We start from the raw sequence: 26,119 nt of genomic DNA, 5'->3' as shown, positions 1-26,119 counted from the left end.
ATAATGAAATAAAATACAGCCTGTGTAGGGGATTACATCCTCTCTTGGAGGCTGATACATTCAGGGATGATTTCATTAATGTAGTCAGGATGGTACATGAAGAGGCTGATTTCATTAAGGTGGTCACGATCTCTTCTTATCCAAAGCAAACCTGCGGGCGTGGTCCCTAGGAGATCCTCCCTAAATGACCGCACCAGGGCCAGAAGGAAACTGAGTCCCGCTGGCCCGCAGAAAGAACTGTTGACTCTCGACCAGCGGAGACGTGCGGAGTTCATCTTGGCCAATGCTGGGCACAAGAAGAAAGTGATGACATCTCCCCAAGACCCAACAGGGGTTAGGGGGACGAGGCTGAGACTCGCACCCAGGCCTCAGCTTCCGACCCGCGGGTCCTTTCAGGCCCCCCTTGCCGGAAGTGACGGGCGGAACCAGCTGTCCTCTGCGTCTGCGGACACAGCTGCGGGAGGAAGATCTGCGAAGGGCGGCGGCGGTGGGACCCCAGGCCGGAACCTTCCTTCCGCGGGGATCCGGAAAGGAGCTGACCGGAGGAGGGCGGGGATAGGGCGCTGCTTTGTTTCCGAGGGGACGATCTTCCGAGACGGACGCGGGAGGCGGCGGTGAGTCCTCCCGGCGGGAGCGGGTCGGGCGGCTGGAAGGAGGCGGGCCGGAGGTGGGCGAGCGCGGGGGCCGGTGCTGGGCCGCTGGAACCGGGGACTTTTGAGAGGACGCCTGGCGTTCCCTGCGCCCTTGATTCTGAAGCGCCTCCCGAAGCCAGGCCCTGGGGGTGCCGCCCGGAAGTGATGGACTCGGTCTCCCTTGGGGAGCGCACAGCCCGGGATTCGAGACGCTCCGGATCACTGTCTAGTGTGACGGGGCTGAGGAGGAGCTCGTGTGACAGTCCCCGGCTCTGGGGACGCGCCTACTAGTAAATGGCCTCCTAACGGCGAGCTGAAGGGAGGAAGGACCTGAGTCAGGGCCCCCTGTCCCGAGGGCAGAGCGGGGAGACAGCGCGGGGCCGGGGAGCCGAGAGGCCCCTTGCGGCCGCGGAGGGAGCGCGGTCGGGAGAGGAGCGCGGGAAGCGCAGCGCAGGGAGGGGGGTCCGGGTCGGGGCGTCTGGCCGCCGGGACAGCAGTGGGGGCCGGGCCCAGAGCGGCGGAAGGACAAGATTCGGTTTTCATTTTGGGAGGGTCACTTTGCCCGGTGGAGGTGGGGTGATGGGAGGGCAGGGATTGTGGGGCCACAGCTGTGGGTGAGCGGCGGTGGTCTAGGCTGGCGGCGGCGGGTGCGGAGGGCAGTGGGCCGGCCCAAGTGAGTTTAGGAGTCCAGTGGGCCTGGCCGGCGGCCCCGTAGGTTGAAGCAGCCGCCCGGCCCCGAAAGGGGCGTGTGCGGGAGGCAACTGTGGGTGCTTCCCTCGCGTGTTTTCTCTCCCCCGCCTTTCTCTCCTCTTCCCCATCCCTTCCGCTTTCTCTCTCTCTCTCTCTTCTCTCTCTCTCTCTCTCTCTCTCTCTCTAAAATCAATAAGTAAACATATCCCCAGGGGAAAATATTTTTATTTTTATTTTAAAAATATATTTTTATTGATTTCAGAGAGGAAGGGAGAGGGAGAGAGACATCAATGATGAGAATCATTGATCGGCTGCCTCCTGCACACCCTCTCCTGGGGATCGGGCCGGAAGCCAGGCATGTGCCCTGGAGCGGAATCGAACCTGGGACCCTTCAGTCCTCAGGCCGAGGCTCAATCCACTGAGCCAAACCGGCTAGGGCAAGAAAAGACAAGACAATCACGACCCCTGTTTCAGTTTTTAAAAAATAATAGAATAAAATACAGCCTGTGTAGGGGATTACGTCCTCTCTTGGAGGCTGGTACATTCAGGGATGATTTCATTAATGTAGTCAGGATGGTACAGGAAGAGGCTGAGCGTGGTCCCGTGAGCCAGGAGGTCATGGGCGGATTCCCTGTCAGCGCTCCTGCAGGGTTGCCTGCTGGGTCCCTGATGGGGCGTGTGCAAGAGGCAGCCAATCAGTGATTTTTCTCTCATGGATGTTCCTCGCTCCCTCTCCCTGCCTCTCTGAAATCAATAAAAATATTTTTTTAAAAAGAGGTAAAATTGGCAAGACTTTATGAATTAGATATGCTATTTAAGTGTTATGATTCCAAGTTTCTGGCCTGAGTGAATTCAAAACAAAACAATTTTGATGTGTGCTAGGGGTTCCTTTTCCTCTAGTGTAAAAACAAACCACAGAAAGTTTTTTTCCTCCATGATTATATGTACTTAGTAAGTTTTGTGTGCTCTCTAGAAAACTCATAACATACACAATTTTTTTTATGCAGGACAGTAAAAAATTATCTATAGCCCTAACTGGTTTTGCTCAGTGGGTAGAGCATCGGCCTGCAAACTGAAGGGTCCCGGGTTCGATTCCGGTCAAGGGCATGTACCTTGGTTGCCAGCACATCCCCAGCAGGGGGTGTGCAGGAGGCAGCTGATTGATGTTTCTCTCTCATTGATATTTCTAACTCTATCCCTCTCCCTTCCTCTCTGTAAAAAAACAATAAAATATATTTTTAAAAATTATCTATAATCCAACTACCCAAGAGGGCCATTTTTGGTGTATTTCCTTCATGTTTTTATTTTCTGCATATTTTTGTATAACCGGGAATATATTCGTTATGTCTTTTTGTATCTACTTTTTCCCCATTGGACATTTTTATGACAATAAAGATTGAACTGGTATGTGCCAGACATTATTTACAGATATTTCTTTTCCTTCTCTGCTGATATTCCATGTGTGAAATGACTGAGTCATATCATACTTTTATTTATAAAATTATTTTCTCCCTTAGTATGTGTCTAGGTTTTGCTAAAATACAAATAAAATGGTGAGATCAGAAAGTTTAACAAGGCTGTGTAGAAGGGAGGTTTTGAAACCCGACACAATGGGTCTGAGGCAACCTGTCACTACTTGAGCCAAATTAAGCAGAGACAGGGTTGAATTATATATGAGCTGACTGTATGGGGAGACCAGTCAGTCACCCTGGAAATTCTGCTCTGTGTCCGCGCCCCCCCACCCCCCGCTTACCAGTTGGCTGTTTATATACACACAAGGGAGAAGATAGCTAGCTACATGCAGCTGTGAGCTGCAAGTGTAACATAAAAAGGGGAGGGTAGAGTCTGCTGTCCGGCCTTCAGGAGCTCAAAGTCCGATAACAAGGTGGCTAATCTTTTATGATGTTACAAACAGCTCAGCCCGTTCCTGGGGCTGGAGAATGGTCAGCGTTCCATTTGGAGAAATGAGAAAAACTCCCAGCGGGGGTCAGGGTCCAGGCACAGCAACCAAATCGAAGCATGTCCTCTCCTTGGTCTGTTCTCAAAATGTATTTCTTTTCTGAGTAATGTACCCATCGAGGCATCTTATCTTTTTACAACCTTGTTTCATCCTCCAGTTTCCCAGCGTCTGTAAGAAAACTTCTTATCTGTAGTTAGTAAGGTGAACAATTATTAGACAACTGTGGCTCTATTCTCATTACATGCCCTTCCCCACTATCATTTTTGTTAATACTGTCGGTAACTTACAGCCTAAACAATTCCTGATATTCTGCTCCTAGTCAGCTGCTGGGGAAGCTGCCCCTCAGCCATGCCTCTGAGCCTCCTCACCTGTACAACCAGGGCATCGGGCAGCAACCTTGATCCTTTCCCAAGTAAAGGAAACTACAGGAAGCTCAGCCGGGAGAGGAAGATAAGATCCCAGGAGGAAGCCAAATGTGCTTTTGGGGTGGATTTTTCTAGTTTAACGGTTGTATCATTATTAAAGTTTTAAAATTTATTAGCAAGGATGTTTGTTATGAATTATAATGTTAACTTTTAAACAAAAGAGTTTTTTGGTCTTTTTGGTTTTATGCAATAGAATCCTGCTTATCTATGAAATGCAGTTAACACACCAGCTGGACCTATTTCCCGAATGCAGGGTGACCCTTCTGTTATTTAAAGATGTAAAAAATGCTGGAGACTTGAGAAAAAAGGCCATGGAAGGTGCTATTGATAGTTCATTGATAAACCCTACAGTGGTAAGTACAAGTGAGAATGAATGAGACATACGGGCATTTAAGAATATGTTAATTTTTCACGATGTAATACGTTAGCTTAAAATCGCCACCTTCGGGTAAAAAGTTCCTGTCCAAGCTGTGGAGTGGAGTTAGATTTGGGCAACTTGAGTGTAATAATGAATAGAAGCTGAAGTTTCAGGCCCTGCACTAGGAGGTGGAAAGGTGTGGTCTGGCTTCATAAGGGCAGATGCCTGGATCTCCATTTCTCACCTGAACTAGAAAATCTGCCAAAGGGCAGCGTGTAGCGCTGACAAGCACACACTGTGGGGTCACGTTGCCAGGACTTCATCCCAGCTCTGCCAGTGATTAGGACTTTGCACAAATGGTAGCCAACTTGTATATAGTGTTTACTCTGGTCTGGCATCATTCTGCTACTAAGTGCTTTACATATCCTAACTCACTTCACAACAACTCTGTGAAGTAAGTACTATGATGACCCCCACCTAACAAAACACTAAGGAATTTGCCCGAGTTCCCTCGCTGGTAAGTGACATAGCTGGTATTCAAACCCAGAGATTCGCTGCTTTTGTTTCATCTACTGCAGGTGAATAAGAATACCGATTTCATAGGGTAGTTTTTAGAATTAAAGAATAATAGAAATATAAAAATGATTAGAATATGAACTTTTCCATAATATTAGCCCTTGATAAATGTTATTTTTAAATTTTTTTACTATTTAAGTTTATTGAAGCTTTAAAATTCTATTGATTTTCTGAACACCCAGGTCCTTGAGATAGCAATTTTGGAAATATAGTTTATAGGAATTGTGATGAAGTAAAACAGCCTGACCTTGGAGTTATCATGAGATAGGGCATGCGTCTTCAGAGTACTCCAGATTCTCTGTGTGTAATTCTTTTTTGTTTTGTTTTGTTTTGTTTTGCTTTTTTGGTAGATTGTCGATCCATTTCAGATACTTGTGGCAGCAAACAAAGCAGTTCATCTCTACAAACTAGGAAAAATGAAGACGAGAACTCTGTCTACTGAAATTATTTTCAACCTGTCCCCAAATAACAATGTAATTAATATGGATTTTATTTAACTTTATTTCTGCTCACCTTGCCATGATCATATGAGTGTTCCCCAGTGTTGAGTTGGAGGCTAAATTCCTGTTAGAGAGATCTGGACAGAGAGTTGAGGTTTAGCTCTACCTTTACTAGAGAGAGAAGCTTTGGACTCACTTTGCATTTGAGCAAACAAAAGTTTTGCTAAATGAAGTGAGCATAGTTTTATCTATATAGGATCAGGAAGATCCCTCTAAGTGACATCTGAATCTAAATGATAAAACAATAGGCATGGATATTTGTATGCATTTTTTATTCTTCCTGTAAACTCCTTGAGGATAGAACCCATGTCTTTTCCATCTATGAGAAGCTTGCCTGCTACCTAGAATAGAATAGCCCTTAACACGTGCTCATTCCCACACTCAGTGTGTAGGAAGAGTTTGTGGTTTGAGATACTGATAGTAACTCAGAAGTTTTGAGCTAAAGACATTCCACATGTGGCACATAAAAATAAAAAATAGCTGAAATTTTGCTGATGAAGTTTTAGTATTACCACTACTACGAATAACACAACCAGGTACTAATGTCATCAAAAGAAAACTTAGGAAACCTGTGGTATGGTTTAAAATACAGATGTTTGAAATATTCATGAAATGCATGATAATAGAATCCCCCAGTACCTGGAGGTAATTATTGTTTCTTTGAGAACATTTGAAATAATTCAAGGAACTATTCAATTCAATAGACATCTGTTGAGTATGTCCCTGTGCCATTCACAGTTCTAGGAACAGAAGGAACAGATATGTTCCTGAGGAAGGCAGATGAACAAGACACAAGTCCCAATGCCCTAAGATAAATGATAGGGTGGACTAACAATTCACATCTGTGGGAACAGCAAAGAACAGTTTTTCCGTGAGGAGGAGGGTGCAGGAGGGAGTGACATTTGAACTGGACCTTGAGGGTGAGGCACTCCAGGCAGAGCACAAAGAGTGAGCACACACAGACAATGAAGTCTGACGTGATGGGATCTCCAAACAGCCCAGCCTGGCTGGTAGGCAGGAGTGCAGGGCTGAGGGTCACGGGCCGGAGGAGGGGTGATTTGCGAGGAAGTCTGAGCTTGATCCCACAGGATGAGGTGCACCTGTGAGCAGAGAGTGCTGTAGAGGCAGAACTGGTAGATGTTGGAAAGGGATTATTGAAGATAAAACTAGGCGGAGAGAACCCTCAGGATATGAAAATACCCTGAGCAGGAAGAAAGATGGTGAGGTGCTTCAGACATAGAAACTATTGCTTTATTGTCCTTTCCCCCCCCAGATTTCAGAGGCTTTGAAAAAATTCGGTATCTCAGCAAATGACACTTCAGTTCTAATTGTTTACATTGAAGATGGAGAAAAACAAATAGATAAAGAAGACCTAATAGCTAAGGTAGAAGGTCAGCAAGTTTCCCTGAAAAATCTTCCTGAAATAACAAATATTACAGAAGTCAAAAAGGTTTGTAAATCCACATTTGTAGAAGGTGATAGATGAGGACTAATACCAATGCTGTTTGCTGTTGATAACCTATGCTTCTTTTTTCTTTTTTGAACTTTTTTTTTAATCCTCACATGAGGATATGTTGATTGATTGATTGATTGATTGATTGATTTTTTTAGACCAAGGAAGGGAGAGAGAAACATCAATCGCTTGCCTCCCATATGCTCCCTGACTGGGGCTAGAACCCACAACCTAGGTATGCCCTGACCAGGAATCGACGCTCCAACCAACTGAGCCACCCAACCGTGGCATTTTTTTTGAACTTTTAAGAAAGGTTAACATAATTAAAAATTACTTGAAAAATTATTATAGATGCGAAGAATTGGAAGAGGCAGGTTTGTGTAAAGTATAATTAGAAACTTGGTTGATAAAAGCATTTTCTAATTAAGAAAGAATAGACAACTTTAGATGCCAAGCTTACATAGTTATATTACATTTGTAATATAAATTTAGTATGAAGCTAGTGTGTAGATGTATGCCTTTAAAACTGGTATAAATTTGGTTTCTATGTTTAGAGAGCTATCACCATAATTGCAATTTAAAGGGCACTTTTGACATATGTGATGCATCTACTTTGCATATTTTAGTTACATTGTAATTTCATACCGTTACCACAATAATTGAATGATAAATGATTTCACTTACACGTTTCTGTAATAAAAGTAGTGCATGAATATATTAGCATGCCATAATTTGTATTCTATTTTTATAGATATATAAACTATCTTCACAAGAAGAAAGGATTGGGACATTATTGGATGCTGTCATTTGTAGAATGTCAACAAAAGATGTTTTGTGAAATGACAGAAGCATTAAAAATGTTCAGCATTTATAAAAAACATCACTTTTTCTTTTCTTATAATAAAACTAGAGGACTGGTGCACAAAATTCGTGTGGGGAGGGGTGGGCATGTTCCTCAGCTCGGCCTGTGCCCTCTCACAATCTGGGACCCCTCAGGGGATGTCCAGCTGCCAGTGTACGGGCCTAAACCGGCAGTCGGACATCCCGCGCAATCTGGGAAGCTGTATGCAGCAGTGACCATACTTTTCATACAGGTGAAAGGCATCTTGCTGTTGTATGGGCAGCTACATTTTTTTGCCCTGATTATAAAAAGTAGTACGTAACATGGTCTTTCTGAGGCAGTAGTACCATTTTCCCCATCTATGGGTAGAAAAACTGAAGCAGAGAGAAGTAATTGGCTTTGTCACACAGTTATAAGTGTCAGAATCAGGGCTGACCACAAAATGTGCAAGCCAGAGTCCATGCATGTCATCGCTGCATCATCCTGTTTTTTCAGTGTTAGAGTAGCCTTGCCAGGTTTTAATTTTTAAATCTAAGAGACTGTTCCCAATATATAGGATAGGGTCCCAAGCCTGGCCGGCAATCAGGGCCAATCTGTGGGGTGACCGGTGGGGCGATCAGAGAGCCCCCGCTGGCACCCGCCTTGGCTGGCGGCCTGGCACTGCCCCCTGCTATCACCCGCCTTGGCTGGCAGCCTGGCACTGCCCCCTGCTATCACCCGCCTTGGCTGGCAGCCTGGCACTGCCTGCTTGCTGGCCCCAACCTGGGGCAGCTCCTGCATTGAGCACCTGCCCCCTGGTGGTCAGTGTGCATAGTGACTGGTTGTTCCACGGGTCGATCTGCCATTCAGTTGATTTGCATATTAGGGTTTTATTATATAGGATTTATACAGAGTGGCTAGATTATGATCTCTGAACACATAATCTGGCCAATCAGTGTGTGTGTGTGTGTGTGTGTGTGTGTGTGTGTGTGTGTATGTATATTAGAGGCCTGGTGCATGGGTGGGGTCCGGCCAGCCTGGTCAGGGGGAGGGGACATGGGCGGTTGGCCGGTCTGCCTGCTGGTCGAACTCCTGGTCGAGGGGACAATTTGCATATTAGCCTTTTATTATATAGGATATACACTGAGTGGCCAGATTATTATGCGTTCAGAGATCATAATAATCTGGCCACTCAGTGTATATATTCATTATAGAAAATTTTAAAACAGAATGGTATAACGGGGGAAAACCTAATCCTACCTGTTAATATTTTCAAAGATAATCACTGTTAGTGTTATTTGTTATTCTACTATTTCCATTCAGATATATTTTATTTTTATATAATTGGAATAGTAATTGCAAACATTTGTTGGATGTCTACAAGGTACTAGGTTTTTGCCTTAGTGATTTTATATACACTAGCTCATAACACTTTTTGGGATAGATGCTGTTATTACTCTCATTTTATACACGGCCACTAAAAGATTATGCTAACTTGCCCAAGGTCCTACCGCTAATGTAAAATCATATTTTATAAGTGATTTGGGGTTTTTTCCTCATTTGGATTGTATCAGTCAAGATAGACTAGCTTAGGGTTGGCAAACCTTTCTGTGAAGGGGCAGACAGTAAATATTTACAGCGTTCAGGCCGAGTAGTCTCTGTTGCATCTACTCAGCTCTCACTGCTGTAGTGCAGGGACATCCACAGACAGTACATGAAGGATGAGCATGGTTGTTTTCCAGTAAAACTGGAAATAAGTGATGGGCAGGATGGACTGTGGTTTGTGGAGTTCTGGGTTAGATTAGGCTGCAGTTCCGACCCCTAAAGCTCATTGGCTTCACATGACAAAAGCTCCTTGCTCGCTCTGTATAGGCAGCGTGAATCGGCAGGAAGACTTGCAGTGACTCTGGGACCCAGGTGGCTGAAGGCCTCAGCTCAGCGTGTGCTCTGTGGGTCGCTGCACAGCTGGAAGGAACGCTGACTCAGGGCGGCTCCTCAAGCTTCCACAGGGAAGTGACTCATCACTTATCTCATGTTCCATGTCCACAGCCAGTCACGGCCAGGCCAACTTCAAAAGCGGGGAGAAGTGTGGTCCTGCCATGTGCTGGAAAGTGGAGCGGTCGTGATTTTCATCACCATCATACAAGATAAAGTGCAGAAGCACATGGCTCACGTTTCCTGCGTGCACTGTGCTAAGCACTTTAATGCACCACCTCACTTGGTCCTCATTACAACCCCAGGGGATTTTTCCAGGGAAAACCAGACGTGGTCTCTCAGGTCGACTTCAAAAAATTCAAGTGTACAAAACAATTGCAAATGTTATTTGAAAGTAAGTTGCAGCGCTGTGGCACTCACGCTGCATTGTGTTTGCCACGGCGCTCGGTCTCCTTTAGAACAATTCTTTAAAAAAACGTAATGTTGAGATTTGTTTTTAAGAGTACTCTAGCTGTCTTTCAGAATTCCACAATCTGGAATTGTTTGTGATTTGAATCAGTTCAAATATTTTTGGGAATAATAGATCGATTTTGTGTCCTTCCTGTATATTTAAAATAAATGAATGAATGAATGAATGAATACATGCATGTTTCCCCTGAAGCTGAGAGAGGCTGCTCCCCCCAAAGCTCCAGATGCTGCGGTCAGGGTTCAGTGTCAGATCTGTGAGACCCCAGATGCTGTGTCCTCTTCCCATGCCCTCACAAACACATTCGTTTTATCGATGTGTAACATTTCGCATATGTAGTTCCATTATTACACATTGGTGTTGCTTTCAAATTTTTGCCTCCCCTTTGCAAGTAAATCTTGGTACATTTCTCCTTTATTTTTTTAAAATATATTTTTATTGATTTCAGAAAGAGGAAAGGAGGGAGAGAGAGAGAGAGAGAAACATGAATGATGAGCGAGAATCATTGATCAGCTGCCTCCTCCACGCCCCACATTGGGGATCCAGCCCACAACTCGGGCATGTGCCCTGACCAGGAATCCAACGTGACCTTTTGATTCATAGGTCAACATTCAACCACTAGCCACGCTGGCCAGACTGTTTCTCTTCAGAACAGCTTCCCTGAAGTGGAATTACTGGGGATGAGGATATGCATTCATTAAAGGCTTTTAATACAAGACAGGTGCTATGTGCAGTTTGGTAGCTCTCGTGATTTGCCTCCTTCCTTAAGGATTACATATTAAAGCTAAAAGCTGGCTCTCTGCCATGGGCTCTGTACCCAGGAGGTCACTGTTACTCCCCATCTCCCCAGTCTTGAATGCAGCCATCTCAGGGGAAGGGTCTTTAATCACCCATCCACTACCCCCGACACACACTCAAAACTACAGGGACTGCTCATAAGTCCTGTGCCGCCCTTCAGGCTGTTCCAGACCCTTTCCCCAGCTCCCCGAGACGACCCGTAATTACAAAGTAAAAGGAGAATAGGCTTCCTGCCCAGCTCCCTGACACTGGGCTGATGATTAACATGCCAGGAGCCTCCCAATGAGGCGGCCTCCAGGGCCTGGCCCCAGAGCTAGAGCCAGCCCTGCACAGTCTTCCTGGATGCCAGGCAGAGGCTGAGGGAGGAGGCCGGGCTGAGGCCACCCTGGACATTCGAGGCTTCTGTGGTGACAGGTGAGAGGTCGTGGGTGGAAGGACAGGGCCCTGAGTGTGGCCTGCAGCTCCGGACCCTCCTCTGGCTCTCAAGGAAGGCAGGGCCAGGTTGGGCGTTGGGCTCTCGGGCCACCTCTGCAGCCTAAACCTTTGCAATCAAGAGGGAAGGAGCCTTTGCTGAGACCTGTGCTTGGGAACACAGGCTTCCTGCAAAGTGCGGACTCTGGCAGAGGGACCGAAGGGTAAGCGGGCACATGCCCTGGCTGCTGCACAGTGGCACCAATGTAGCACGGGGCTGAGAGGAGAGGCAGGAAGAGGGGGAAGAGGGGGAAGAGGGCTCTAGCCAGTTTGCTCAGTGGATAGAGCATCAGCCTGCAGACTGAAGGGTCCCAGGTTTGATTCCAGTCAAGGGCACGTACCTCAGGCCCAGGCCCTGGTTGGGGCACATGCAGGAGGCAACCAATCAATGTGTTTCTCTCACATCAGTATTTCTCTGTCTTTCACTCTCTCTAAAAATCAATGGAAAAATATCCTAGGGTGAGGATTTTTTTAAAAAAGGGTGGGAGGGGAGAAGTGGAGGGGGAGGTACTTTATATACCAGAGCTTAGTGTCTGTTGTTTTATCAAATTCTCAGAACAACCTCAGAAGGCAGGCTTTCATTTTATGCTGTTGTACAGATGAAGAGGCTCAGAGAGGTTAAGCAACATGCCCAAGGTCACACAGCTACAAAGGAATGGAGCCAGGTCAAATGCAGGCCTTTCTGACCCCACACCTTCTCCCAGTGGCTGTGTCCTCCTTCCTGGGGCAGCAGCAGAAAGACAAGCCCTTGAGCAGGGGCTCTGTGGTTCCCGGGAGGTGGGAGATGGGGTTCTCACTTGGCTTCCTCTCTCTTCCCCAGGCTGCCGGGAAGGGGTGCAGGGACGCCTGGCTCTCTCTGCTGGACTTCGAGGCTCAGGCCCACAAGTCTCCATGGCTCCTTATCACATCCGCAAATACCAGGAGAGCGACCGCCCGCGGGTCCTGGACTTGTTCTCCCAGGGCATGGCTGAGCACGCCCCCACCACCTTCCGCCACATCCTGAAGCTGCCACAAACTCTTGCGCTCTTGCTTGGGGGGCCCCTCGCCCTGTTTCTGGTCTCTGGGTCCTGGCTTCTGGCCCTCGTGGCCGGCCTCACCCTCCTGGCTGCCCTGAGGTTCCTGGCCAAATACCCCTGGACCCAGTATGTGTCCAGCTGTTTGCGCACAGACATGTGTGACATCAGCAAGTCCTACCTGAGCGAGCCAGGCTCCTGCTTCTGGGTGGCCGAGTGTGAGGGGCAGGTGGTGGGCACGGTGGGAGCTCTGCCCGTTGGGGAGCCCACCCTGCGGAGGGAGCAGTTGGAGCTGCTTCACTTAAGCGTGGCCTGGGAGCACCGGGGCCAGGGGATAGCGAAGGCCCTGGTCAGGACCGTCCTGCAGTTTGCGCGGGACCAGGGCTGCAGTGAGGTTGTCCTCAGCACCAGCATGCTGCAGCACTCCGCCCTGGCCCTCTACCAGCGCCTCGGCTTCCGCAAGACCGGCCAGTGCTTCCCCTCCGTGATTAACAGGCTAACTGCTATTCTTATATTTCAATTAACCTACCGGCTCCCCTCCGCTCAGGTCTCTCAGGCGCCAGGGCAGAGACAGGGCCTGTGATCTGTGTCCTTGTGGATTAGTCAGGATAGGACAGGCTCTGCCGCAGTAACAAGCTCACCCTGAGTCTCACTGTGACAGCTCAGTAAAGCTTCTGTTTGTTAACGTCAGAGCCCCACGGGGATGCTGGTGGCTCAGCTCCATTTAGTCTTTTTCAGATGCCACTGTTGCATTTAACTAGTGATAAAAGACTGTTCATAAAATCAATCACAAAAGAATAATAAACATTTACTTAGCTGGATTCTGTGAGTCGGCAATGTAGATGGGGCTTGGCTGGGCAGCTCTTTGGCCTCGGCTTTGTCCGCACGTCCTGGGTGGCTGGTTCACGTGCCGTGGGGTTGGCTGAGTGACAGGGTGCCTGGGCTCTCTTAGGTGCCAGCAGGCTCGCTCAGGCATGGCTTCAAGGTAATGGAATGAGCACAAGGGAAGCAGAAACAAGCAAATGCATTTTCAAGCCTCTGTAGGTCTCACGCCTGCTAACATCCCGGGCTCAGTGGGAAGAAAGGGACCCGCCTCCGCAGCGCGGCGGAGACCCTGGCAGAGGGACTTGGAGAGGAGGGCGGGTGAGTCCCGGTGAGAAGGTTGGGGCCAGGGGGGCATCAGTCTGCTCTGGGCCCAGTTTCTCTGCTGAAGGGGGAGAAGGCAGCCAGCCACAGAGTGTGGGATGTTGACTTCCAGGCTAGACCTGCAAGTCCTGGGACCCTGGTCGCACTGGCTTGGACCCAGTCACATGGCCCCAACAGGTCTGCAGGGAGGCTGGGAAATTGGTGTCCTGGAAGAGAAATGGGGCTGGCCAGTTCCTCAGATCTGCCACACCTGGGACCCCGCCTTTGTCCCCAAATGCCGGAGACTCCAGAGCCTCACAGGTACCTTCGACTTAACTGCTTCATCTGGTAAGACGGTCTGATCCATTGTGAGGTGGGGCTCAGGCCCAGGGCCGGGGTGTGCAGCCCCCTGCACCTTTCCGAGCCGGCGCGTCACCGGCATGGGTGGCTCACAGGTGATCTGGAGCCTCTCACTGGGTCCCCCCAACCCAGCGGCTACTGTTCAGGAGCTGGCGAGTCCCTGGTGGCCCAGGAAATCCAGGTGCCCTTTCAGGTGTATCTTGCGACACACAGGCCTTCTCCCACCCTGCAGTGTCCTCTGCTCCTGGCTCATCTCCTCTGAAGGGTTAGCCAAGGCCACAGACCCAGCACAATCCTGCCACCTCGCTCTGTAACAAGCACATCACCTCGAAATGGGCACCATGAACCGAGTGGCTCCAACATGCATGTTCTTCTTGCCCCAAACCCTGGGCCTCAGCCTTGTCCCTTTACTTAGGTCTCTTTCCTCCCTGGTCTTGGGGCCCACACAGTCCCCTCTGTCAGCCCATCCTCCTCCTCCAGGCCTGCGCCCTACAGCTTCCCCGTGATTCTCAGAAAACTTGACCACTTGTTTAACTGGCCCCTACTTCTGGGTTTTAAACCAAACGTCTATGCCCCCTCATTGAGTTCCAGCTTCAGTATGTAATGGCAGGGACTGGGGTCCCTCCTCCGTGACGGGGCAGGAGGAGGCAGGGACCTGCTCCCCTCAGCTCTCTGGGCCCAGGCAGGTGGCCCCGCAGGAGGAGTTCCCGATGGGCACCACTGGTGCTGGAGACCAGCGAGTTCACGGGGAATCTGATGATTTGAAAGGCGTTTAAAGTAACAATTAAATGGCCTCACTGATTCCAGACAGACATGGTCCATGCCCTCCAGGGGTTTCCAGACCCAAGGGAGCTGAGGAGGGACCACGGAGGACAAGGGCAGATTCGTGGTCATGATGGGGGATGAGGGAATTACTGACAACATGGTAGGACATCAGAAGGGCACTTAACCCCCTTGTTGGTGGGGGCTTCCCGGAGGGGCCAGGGCTTCTGCTCCTGAAAAGCAAAGCCAGAAATGTGTCACCCAGCCAGTGTGGCTCAGTGGCTGAGCGTCAACCTATGACCCAGGAGGTCACCATTCGATTCCTGGTCAGGGCACATGCCTGAGTTGTGTGCTCAGTCCCCAGTGAGGGGCATGCAGGATTCTCTCTCATCATTGATGTTTCTCTCTCCCTCTCCTCTCTCTTCCTCTCTGAAATAAACTAACATACATATACATATACATATACATATACATATACATATACATATACACATCAGATACACATACACATCACATACATATACATATACACATACACATCAGATACACATACACATCACATACATATACATATACATATACATATACATATACACATACACATACACATACACATACACATACACATACACATACACATACATATACATATACATATACATATACATATACATATACATATACATATACATATATATGAATGTGTCCATCACCTGCTCCAGTCCCCTGCACGCATTGCCCATCTCCAGGTCTTTCGGTGAACGGAGCTCTTGCCCTGGCCTGGTGGCTCCGCTGGTGGAGTGTCGTCCATGCACTGACAGGTGTGGTTTCAGTTCCTAGTCAGCGCACCTACTGGGTTGCGGGTTGGGTCAGGAAGCATACAGGAGGCAACAGATCGATGTTGCTCGCTTGCTCGCTCGCTCTCACCCTCCCTCTCTCTCTCAAATCAATAAACATCCTCCAGTCAGGAAAATAAACAAACAAACAAACGGAACCTCTCTTTCTGCTTGAGGCCTTCGCACATGCTGTTCCCTCTTCTGGAACATTCTCTTTCAACCTCTCCTCTACCCATCATGCTCTATGTCTGTTCAATTCCTACACTTTTCCGCTAAGCGGCAGGGATAATTGAGCAGGCAACCCTTGAGAAAGCTCAGTTCCTCCTACTAGTATGCTGGCAGACACAGCTGTTCATTGCCTGCTAATCAGAGGGTGGTTCCCAGCCAGCAGCAGGACATGGCCTGGATGCTTGTTAAAAACAAGTGTGGAGAAAACAAGCGCGAGTACGAAGCTTCTTGTGCCCACGGGTTAATATTACACATTAGCATTAATCCCGGGCAGTTTTCTTCTAAATGCAGCACGGCACCAGCCTCCCAGGGGCCTCTGCTCCGTCTTAGGTCCGAGCTCCCTGCTGTCTGGTCATCCCGGCGAGGGGGCTGATGTGGCCAAACAGCGGGACCGAGGCTGGCCGCCCAGGCTGCTTCCTCCTTGGCCCATCTTCCCCAGACCAAATCCACACTCACTGCCAATGGAGTCTTCTTATTTTATTTTATTTTGTTTTTCTATTACAGTTCACTAACACTAATACTGTTATTTTGTATTAGTTTCAGGCATACAGCACAGTGGTTAAACAATCATATACTTTACAAATTGATCCCCCCTGATATTTCCAGTTTCCATCTGGCACCATCCATAGCTGTATTTTATAGTGTTATTGACTATATTCCCTATGCTGTACTTTACATCCCCGTGACTGTTTTGTAACTACCAATTTGTACTTCTTCTTTTTAAAAATATTTTTATTGATTTCAGAGATGAAGGGAGAGGGAAAGAGAGAGATAGAAACATCAAAGATGAGAGAGAATCATCGATCAGCTGCCTCCTGCACGCCCCCTACTGGGAATCTAGCCCACAACCCCGGCATGTGCCCCTGACCAGAATTGAACCCAGGACCCTTCAGTCCGCAGGCTGACGCTCTATCCACTGAGCCAAACCAGCCAGGGCCAATTTGTACTTCTTAACCCCTTCACCTTTTAACCCAGCCCCAAATCCCCTCCCCCTCCCTCTGACAACCATCAGTCTGTTCTCTGTATCTATGAGTCTGTTTCTATTTTGTCTATATTGTTCTATAATACATATATAGCCCAGTGGCTCAGTCTCCCCAGTCACCTGAGCTGGGAGCTCTAGGTGCACCCCTTTATGGGCTGTATGCAGAGTCTTATTGTAGTTGAGCCTTGATTGCTGTTGGTGTCACTGGGAGGAATTGACCTCCAGGCCAATTGGCTGTGAGGACCAGCTGCAACTATAGTGGGAGAGCTGCTGTGCAGGAGACACCCTTATGGAGCAGGACTTGCTTCAGTGGGGCTTTGGTGCTCACTGAGTCTGCCCCTTGAGTGTGTCGCTTATGGGTGTGAAGAGTTGTAATCTGGTGTGGTCTCACACTGACCACTGGGTACACTGGCTCTTGGGTCTCCAGGGAGGTGCAAAGTCAGCCACTGCCTGGTGCCACCCAGTAGGAGCTACAGAGAGATCTGCAGATTCCTCCTCTTTTTTTTTTTTTTAATATATTTTATTGATTTTTTACAGAGAGGAAGGTAAAGGGATAGAGAGCTAGAAACATTGATGAGAGAGAACCATCGACCAACTGCCTCCTGCACACCCCCCTACTGGGGATGTACCCGCAACCAATGTACATGCCCTTGACCAGAATAGAGCCTGGGACCTTTCAGTCTGCAGACCGACGCTCTATCGGCTGAGCCAAACCGGTTTCGGCTGATTCCTCCTTTTTGTATCGGGTTTGGGAGTGCCCAGATGAGGCCCACCTATGAAGCAAGGCGGGCTGGTGATGGTGCCAGGTCTTGGGCCTTTTATTGATAGGTTTGGGTCTCCCTGACCCAGCTGCAGCCTGTTTGAGAGATTTTACCCAGAGCAAGGAAAGGCCATGTATATGCAAAGCTGCTGCACACAGCTTGGGTGGGGTTATAAATTGGGTGGGGCGGGGTCTTACGGAATCACCAGGGTGGAGCAAACAGAAATGGCTGCCAGTCAGCCCTGCGACCAGGGAGGTCCCAGCACAGGACCAACGATCCCTGCAAGCCGCCCCCGAGTTCCTGTCCTGAAGCCAGACAGTCCGGTTCCTCCTGGTATGTGTCCGTGTTCCCCAGAGCCTCGCCAGGCCCTGGAGCTCAGAGGAAGCGCGGAGCTTGTAAGTTCAGTTCGGGGTGCCGGCCTTTTAAGAGGAGCAGCTGGGGCTCCAGCAGCCTCTGTGTCACTGCGCCCCAATCCGCACTGGTTTTTACAGCCCGTAGTTCCTTTCCCAGCTCTGGGACCCTGGGCTGGGGGTCTGGTGTGGGGGTGGAACCGCTCGCTCCTCCAGGTGCCCTCCACAGAGGCGATCTCCCTCCCGGTTAAAAAAGCAGCACGCGTGGGTGCCAGCCCAGCCTCTCCCGAGCCTCTGCACCTCCTACCGGTCTCAGGGTGCTTGCTTCTTTACCTCTCCAGTTGTAGGACTTCCCTCCACTCAGCCAGCTTTCCAGCGGTTTTGGATGATGGTTGCTCTGTATTTTAGTTGTAACTTTGATGTGGTTGAGGGAGGTGGCGAGTACAAACATTTACCTCCGCCGCCATCTTCTGAGCTCCTGTACCGTGGCTTTTTAATTTTATTTTAAATTCTTTATTGTTTAAAGTATTACATAAGTCTCCGTCCCCCCCCCCCCGCCCCCATTGACCTCTCCCCCCATGGCTTTGTAAGCAGGTTTTCATGTAAGGGGTCCAAAGCTGTCAGGTGGATGCACCTGTGACTGAATTGGCGGGGGACGCCGGCGTCAGGATAGTGGCCTCAGGGTAACGAATCAAACGAGCTCAGATGGATGCACCAGGTGTGATAGATAAGAAATTGACTGTGAGATCGGAAGCCAAAACAGAACTTTCAAAGATTATCAAGACAGTTTCGGGGGTTTCGGGGGTTTGCCAAGCGTGGCCCAGGCGGGAGGGGAACGGGGACTGGTGACTTAATGTGTGCCTGTTCCTTTTGGGGTGATTAGCCTGTTTTGAGACATAATATAGGTGGTTGTACAACATAATGAATGTACTAAACGCCTTGGGACATTTTAAAATACTTTTATGCTATTTTTTAAAATCCGGTAAAAAAGGATGAGTTAGATCAGTGGTCACCAACCTTTTGGGCCCCACAGACCACCGGTTGGCTCCTTAATTCAAAAGGAGGATAGAAAAGTTTGGGGAGAGCAGAGCTGATGAGAGGTGTTCACTGGGGGAGGGGCTGCTGGGCTGAGCCTGCCCTTAGCAAAGCGGGGAGGGCGGTGCCGTGTGTGAGCCCAAGCCCGCTGACCGGAGAGGCCTGGAGGCACCTGTGCCTCTTCCCGCTGGGGAGCAGGGGCACCCGCCTGGGCACCTGAGTCACAGTCGGGGCCGTGGGCCTGGGCTCCGGCAGAGGGAGGATGTTGGTGTGTGTGTGTGTGTGTGTGTGTGTGTGTGTGTGTGTGTGTTGGGGGGAGTGCTTCTTCTGAGTGCAGGCCCGTGGGATGCAGACAAAGGAGGCCGGGGACCCAGGGACGGGAATGCACAGATGTGCGCAGGGACCCCTCGGCCCTCGGGCAGGTGTGGGAGACTGATTTTTCCGGAAAGTAGGAAGCAGGGAGGGCATGGTCCGTGGTGACTGCAGAGCTCAGTGACTGAACCCAGCAGGAAGAAAACCTGGAATGCTGACTCCAAATTTCCCTTCACCTTTCTTTAGTTAATAATTTGTTTAATTTGATGGATGAGGCTTTATGTAACAGCAAGCGTCTCCCTTCTCCTCGGCTGTTGCTTGGGTTTGGGGGGCAGGCTAGCAGGAGGTGGGAATACTACTAGGCAACTGAAAGGAATGAACAGACTGGTGACATGTGCAAGATGAATGAATCTCAAAATAATAAAAATGTCTATGTGCTTACCTACTTTAATCAGGTCTATGGACAGTAGAAAGATGAATGGAACAGTCGGTCAGGGCACTTGTAGCTGCCAACGTGGGTGAATCAGTTGTAGTAAGTTAGCAGTTGCTTGTTAAGAAATAACGATTTGACAGCAACAGACGCGCTTGACCAGAGGCGAAGGCTTCAAGGAGGGAGTGGGCACCAGAGGCATGTGGCTGGCAGTGGCCAGGAGTCTCTGTGGAGACCACGGCCCACACCGGATCCTGGGAGCAAAGGAAGCCTCAGTCACACACGGGAATCTGGCCAAGTGTGGGCTGCCCTCTGGTGGGCGGGGCTGGCGGGGCTCGAAGGATGAAGCTTACCCCGCGCCAGACAGAGCTGGCTTTCCTCAGCCCCGGATTCAGCCTGTGGGGCCAGCCTGAGGCGCTGAGGAGGCCAACAAGCAGGCCCCGGAGTCAGAGCTGCCTCCACGTGGGGTCCCACCGGCCAGGCGGCCAGGCGCTCTGGGGCTTGGGTAGGTTATCTCAACTTTCCGGGCCTCGGTTTCCCATTTGTAACGTGGGCACATTGATACCAGCCTTAGCTCTTAAGCTGCTGTGAATGTCCACAGCAGAGCATAGGCCCTGGCCGGGTGGCTCAGTTGGTCGGAGCATCGTCCGGTACACCAAAGGTTGCGGGTTCGATCCCCAGTCAGGGCACGTACCTAGGTTGCAGGAGGCAGCCAAACTCTCTCTCTCTCTCTCTCTCTCTCTCTCTCTCTCTCTCTTCCTCTCTAAAAAAGTAAAAAACAGCACAGCATAGGGAGATACCTTTCTCACAGTGCCAGGCATCTAACTGCTCCGTGGATGCCAGCTCTGCCCGCTGTGTCCCGGCAGTGGTGCTGAGGCAGGCAGTACAGTAAAATAAGACTCATTGGTGGAAACGGAAAACAGTGCGGCCATTTTGGACAATAGTTTGGCAGTTCCTCAAAATGTCACACAGATGGACCACGTGACCTCTGACCCCACTCCTGGGTGTATACTAAGGTGACCAGATTTTAACATTGGTAAAGCGGGACACCATTGACGGGCGGGGGGGGGGGGGGTCTTTTTTTTAAATATATTTTATTGATATTTTACAGAGAGGAAGGGAGAGGGATAGAGAGTCAGAAACATCAATGAGAGAGAAACACAGATCAGCTGCCTCCTGCACACCTCCCTACAGGGGATGTGCCCGCAACCAAGATACATGCCCTTGACCGGAATCGAACCTGGGACCCTTGAGTCCGCAGGCTGACGCTCTATCCACTGAGCCAAACCGGTTTCAGCCCCGGGGGGGGGGGAGGGGTCTTGATTAAAAATTTGGTCTATATTGTAATCGCTTTTTGTTTTTTTAATAAAAGGAAATTTACTTCTTAGATCATCGTTGAATTTGCATCCTCTTTTCTTACTCATTATGTTAAAAATCTAAAAAAAATAATTTAAAATTATATTATAAATTATTATATACATATTGCTTAAAAACACAGTAAGTAGGTACATAATTACATGAACATATTTTATTGTTAGTTTATAAATTAAATTAATTTGATTGTTATAAAGTAACTATATTTTAAAAATTATTTTAATCCTATATTTCTTTCTAAATAGTAACAATACTAACTTGTATTATTTTTCCTCTGAATTTGCCATAACGTAAGTCGTAAGTGTCACTTTCAAGGCCGGCACTAGACTTTTTGCCACCACTATAAAATATAAATAATACGAGTACTGTCTGCTAAATTCAAGAAAATGTATGTATTTATGAAATAAATAAATAAATTACTTACCTAAATTATCTGAATAGCTGATTTGTAATGACATCCCTTGTTTAACTAGCTTACTAGCACGCAGTACGATGTGTATCGTCTGAGAGACAGTTACAAAATGTTTTCGTCGTTGCCAATCCCCAAAAATGCCATTGTTCATTAAGTCCAAACAATGGTGGTCGAATTCTAACAACTGATCAACAATGCGAACTTTGATAAGCAGTTCTCGATAATCAGTTCTCAACAATTATTTGTTATTATTAAAGTTTAACATTATAAAATTAACAAAAATAATATAAAACTCATATCCTGGCTAAATAGCCACATGGCCGCCGAAAGCCGTATATTCCCTTCCCGTTCTCCCGCCGTTCCCTAGCTTGTCGTGCATTCTTTCCAAAAATCGGGACTTTTTTAAAGCGCCGCGGGACGCGGGACAAATTGTTAAAAATCGGGACTGTCCCGCCAAAAGCGGGAGGTCTGGTCACCTTAGTGTACACCCGAAGAGCTGAAAGCAGGGGTTCACACAGCGACGAGTACGTGAGAATGCTCACCGCAGGGCGTGCACAGAGCCCAGAGGGGGAACCACCCGTATCTCCACCAGCGGATGAGGGATAAAGAAACACTCTCGCCCGGCCGCGTGGCTCGTGGTTGAGCATCGACCTATAGACCAGGAGGAGGAGGGGGTGTAGACAGACCCCAAGTGGGAAGATCCCCGAGATGTTCCAGACCCTTTCCCCAGCTCCCGATAAAGACCCGTGATTACAAAAGTGAATGGAGAACAGGCTCGCTGTCCTGTCCGAGCCCAGCTCCCTGACACTGGGCTGATGATTAACATGCCAGGAGCCTCCCAATGAGGCGGCCTCCAGGCCCTGGCCCCAGAGCTAGAGCCAGCCCTGCACAGTCTTCCTGGATGCCAGGCAGAGGCTGAGGGAGGAGGCCGGGCTGAGGCCACCCTGGACATTCGAGGCTTCTGTGGTGACAGGTGAGAGGACGTGGGTGGAAGGACAGGGCCCTGAGTGTGGCCTGCAGCTCCGGACCCTCCTCTGGCTCTCAAGGAAGGCAGGGCCAGGTTGGGCGTTGGGCTCTCGGGCCACCTCTGCAGCCTAAAGCTTTGCAATCAAGAGGGAAGGAGCCTTTGCTGAGACCTGTGCTTGGGGACACAGGCTTCCTGCAAAGTGCGGACTCTGGCAGAGGGACCGAAGGGTAAGAGGGCACATGCCCTGGCTGCTGCACAGTGGCACCAATGTAGCAAGAGGCTCAGGAAGAGGAGAAGTGGAGGGGCGGAACTTTATATACCAGAGCTTAGTGTCTGTTGTTTTATCAAATTCTCAGAACAACCTCAGAAGGCAGGCTTTCGTTTTATGCTGTTGTACAGATGAAGAGGCTCAGAGAGGTTAAGCAACATGCCCAAGGTCACACAGCTACAAAGGAATGGAGCCAGGTCAAATGCAGGCCTTTCTGACCCCACACCTTCTCCCAGTGGCTGTGTCCTCCTTCCTGGGGCAGCAGCAGAAAGACAAGCCCTTGAGCAGGGGCTCTGTGGTTCCTGGGAGGTGGGAGACGGGGTTCTCACTTGGCTTCCTCTCTCTTCCCCAGGGCTGCCGGGAAGGGGTGCGGGGACGCCTGGCTCTCTCTGCTGGACTTCGAGGCTCAGGCCCACAAGTCTCCATGGCTCCTTATCACATCCGCAAATACCAGGAGAGCGACCGCCCGCGGGTCCTGGACTTGTTCTCGAAGGGCGCAGCCGAGCACGCCCCCACCACCTTCCGCCACATCCTGAAGCTGCCACAAACTCTTGCGCTCTTGCTTGGGGGGCCCCTCGCCCTGTTTCTGGTCTCTGGGTCCTGGCTTCTGGCCCTGGTGGCCGGCCTCACCCTCCTGGCTGCCCTGAGGTTCCTGGCCAAATACCCCTGGACCCAGTACGTGTCCAGCTGTTTGCGCACAGACATGTGTGACATCAGCAAGTCCTACCTGAGCGAGCCAGGCTCCTGCTTCTGGGTGGCCGAGTGTGAGGGGCAGGTGGTGGGCACGGTGGGAGCTCTGCCCGTTGGGGAGCCCCCCCTGCGGAGGGAGCAGTTGGAGCTGCTTCACTTAAGCGTGGCCTGGGAGCACCGGGGCCAGGGGGTAGCGAAGGCCCTGGTCAGGACCGTCCTGCGGTTTGCGCGGGACCAGGGCTGCAGTGAGGTTGTCCTCAGCACCAGCATGCTGCAGCACTCCGCCCTGGCCCTCTACCAGCGCCTCGGCTTCCGCAAGACCGGCCAGCACTTCTTTGCCAAAAGCTGGGAGCTAATTGCTGTTCCTGCATTTCAATTAACCTACCGGCTCCCCTCCGCTCAGGTCTCTCAGGCGCCAGGGCAGAGACAGGGCCTGTGATCTGTGTCCTGGTGGACTAGTCAGGACAGTTCAGGCTCTGCCGCAGTAACAAGCTCACCCTGAGCCTCCCTGTGACAGCTCAGTAAAGCTTCTGTTTGTTAACGTCAGAGCCCCACGGGGATGCTGGTGGTTCGGCTCCATTTAGTCTTTTTCAGATGCCACTGTTGCATTTATCTACTGACACAAGGCTCTTGCATAAAATCAATCAAAAAGTTAATGAGCATTTACTTAGCTGGATTCTGTGAGTCGGCAATGTAGATGGGGCCTGGCTGGGCAGCTCTTTGGCCTCGGCTTTGTCCGCACGTCCTGGGTGGCTGGTTCACGTGCCGTGGGGTTGGCTGAGTGACAGGGTGCCTGGGCTCTCTTAGGTGCCAGCAGGTTCGCTCAGGCATGGCTTCAGGGTAATGGAATGGGCCCAAGGGAAGCAGGGACCTGCTCCCCTCAGCTCTCTGGGCCCAGGCAGGTGGCCCCGCAGGAGGAGTTCCCGATGGGCACCACTGGTGCTGGAGACCAGCGAGTTCACGGGGAATCTGATGATTTGAAAGGCGTTTAAAGTAACAATTAAATGGCCTCACTGATTCCAGACAGACATGGTCCATGCCCTCCAGGGGTTTCCAGACCCAAGGGAGCTGAGGTGGGACCACGGAGGACCAGGGCAGATTCGTGGTCATGAGTGGGGGATGAGGGAATTACTGACAACATGGTAGGACATCAGAAGGGCACTTAACCCCCTCGTTGGCGAGGGCTTCCCGGAGGGGCCAGGGCTTCTGCTCCTGAAAAAGAAAACCAAGGGCGAGCGTGTCCATCACCTGCTCGAGCTGGCCACCCACGCTGAGCTGCCCTAGTTCTCTCAGTAAACGAAGCTCTCTTTTCTGCCTCGGCCTTCGCACATGCTGTTCCCTCTGTCTGGAACATTCTCCTTCAACCTCTCCTCCACCATCCTCTTTCTTCAGCTGAGTCGCAAGGATAATTGTTGGAATGATCATCTCTGAGCAGGCAATTGTACTTGGTGAATGTACTAAATATCACCAAACTGTACACTTTCAAATAATTTATGTGAAATTCGACTTTAAAAAATGGCAGAGTTTAGATCGTTCTAAAAGCGCAAAGAACAGCCGAAACCGGTTTGGCTCAGTGGATAGAGTGTCGGTCTGTGGACTCAAGGGTCCCAGGTTCGATTCTGGTCACGGGCATGTACATTGGTTGCGGGCACATCCCCGCTAGGGGGTGTGCAGGAGGCAGCTGATCAGTGTTTCTCTCTCATCGATGTTTCTAGCTCTCTATCCCTCACCCTTCTCTCTGTAAAAAATCAATAAAAATATATTTAAAAAAAATAGCGCAAAGAACAGGCAAAAGGTTAAGGAGAGCAAAGGTGATGAGAGGTGTTCACTGGGGGAGGGGCTGCTGGGCTGAGCCTGCCCTTAGCAAAGCGGGGAGGGCGGTGCCGTGTGTGAGCCCAACCCCGCTGACCCGAGAGGCCTGGAGGCACCTGTGCCTCTTCCCGCTGGGGAGCAGGGGCACCCGCCTGGGCACCTGAGTCACAGTCGGGGCCGTGGGCCTGGGCTCCGGCAGAGGGAGGATGTTGGTGTGTGTGTGTGTGTGTGTGTGTGTGTGTGTGTGTGTTGGGGAGAGCGCTTCTTCTGAACTGGTGCTGTGGGCAGTGGGTCCCGCAGGCCCGTGGGATGCAGACAGAGTGAGGCCGGGGACCCAGGGAAGGGAATGTACAGATGTGCGCAGGGACCCCTCGGGCAGGTGTGGGAGACTGACGTTTCCGGAAAGTAAGAGAGAGGGCTTGGTCCACGGGAACTGTGAGGTCAGCGACTGAACCCCGCAGGAAGAGAACCTGAAATGCCGAGGCCAGACTTCCCCCCGCCTTCCTTAGGTCATAAGTCATTTGTTCGATGTGAAGGTTGAGGTTTTATTCGGAACTTGGTGTAAACCTTAGACCTCAAGGTTTCCTTTTATGTAACCGCGCACGGGTGAACTGGACTCCCTTCCTTTGTATCTGATTTGCGGCCTGTGCACCGGCCTCCGCCTGGCACGCCTCCCGCCTGGCCTGCCGCCGCCTCTTCTCTTCCTCTGTGTTTTATTATGGTGGTAGAATAGACATGACACCCACCACTTTACCAGTTTGAACATGTACAGGTTAGTCACATGAACTGCTCTCACAGTGCGGTCTCGCCATCACCGCTGTCTGCAGCCAGGACTTTCCAGGCCCCGGAACTAAAACGGGACACATCGCGCTGTCACTCCCATTCCTCCACCTTCCCAGCCCTGCACCACCGTCCCCTCCTGGCTCAGAATTTGCCGTTCCAGGTCCTCATTACGGTGGCGTCACACACTCTCCGTCCCCTTGTGTCCGGCTTGTTTCATTGAGCGTCACGTCCTCACGGTTCATCCCATCGGAGCATGTGCCAGGATTTAAGTACCGTATTTTCTGGCGTATAAGACGACTGGGCGTATAAGATTTTCCTGGGTTAAAAAGTCATCTTATACGCCGGAAAATACGATATTTGCTGATTTCTGTCCCTCTGATAACCAATTAAGTGTGAAAAACTCAACTACCGTATTTTCCAGTGTATAAGACGACTTTTTAACCCAGGAAAATCTTATACACCCAGTCGTCTTATACGCCGGAAAATACGGTACCTTGTGAGGGGCCAGCGGGAGGCGGTGGTGTGTCCACAACAC

The 26,119-nt window shown here is 50.0% G+C and overlaps 3 protein-coding genes across 6 annotated transcripts; all 3 read left to right on the top strand.

Annotated features, from left to right (window-relative positions):
• Window positions 1–482: 482 nt before the first annotated feature.
• Window positions 483–7,463, top strand: TPRKB (TP53RK binding protein). Of its 4 annotated transcripts, none has more exons than XM_054728014.1 (5): window positions 483–487; window positions 3,901–4,060; window positions 4,992–5,114; window positions 6,415–6,591; window positions 7,346–7,463. In XM_054728014.1, exons 2-5 carry the CDS (start codon window positions 3,920–3,922, stop codon window positions 7,430–7,432), a joined length of 528 nt encoding a protein of 175 aa, XP_054583989.1. In that variant the 5' UTR covers window positions 483–487; window positions 3,901–3,919; the 3' UTR covers window positions 7,433–7,463. The 4 variants fall into 4 exon arrangements, with proteins under 4 accessions (XP_054583989.1, XP_008145662.3, XP_054583988.1 ...); XM_008147440.3 differs by lacking the exon at window positions 483–487 and adding an exon at window positions 506–614; XM_054728013.1 differs by lacking the exon at window positions 483–487 and adding an exon at window positions 647–667.
• A 4,452-nt stretch (window positions 7,464–11,915) lies between these two features.
• On the top strand, window positions 11,916–12,680 carry LOC129147002 (putative N-acetyltransferase 8B). The gene has a single exon (XM_054728273.1). It carries the CDS (start codon window positions 11,976–11,978, stop codon window positions 12,678–12,680), a length of 705 nt encoding a protein of 234 aa, XP_054584248.1. The 5' UTR covers window positions 11,916–11,975.
• Window positions 12,681–22,723: 10,043 nt separating this feature from the next.
• LOC129147003 (putative N-acetyltransferase 8B) lies at window positions 22,724–23,591 on the top strand. Its single transcript, XM_008147443.3, has one exon. The coding sequence runs from the start codon at window positions 22,724–22,726 to the stop codon at window positions 23,426–23,428; it is 705 nt and encodes a 234-aa protein (XP_008145665.2). The 3' UTR covers window positions 23,429–23,591.
• Window positions 23,592–26,119: the final 2,528 nt, after the last annotated feature.

Source organism: Eptesicus fuscus, chromosome 16 (genome assembly GCF_027574615.1).
Source record: "Eptesicus fuscus isolate TK198812 chromosome 16, DD_ASM_mEF_20220401, whole genome shotgun sequence".
Classification (NCBI taxonomy): Eukaryota; Metazoa; Chordata; class Mammalia; order Chiroptera; family Vespertilionidae; genus Eptesicus; species Eptesicus fuscus.
This window is presented reverse-complemented; position numbering and strand designations above follow the sequence as displayed.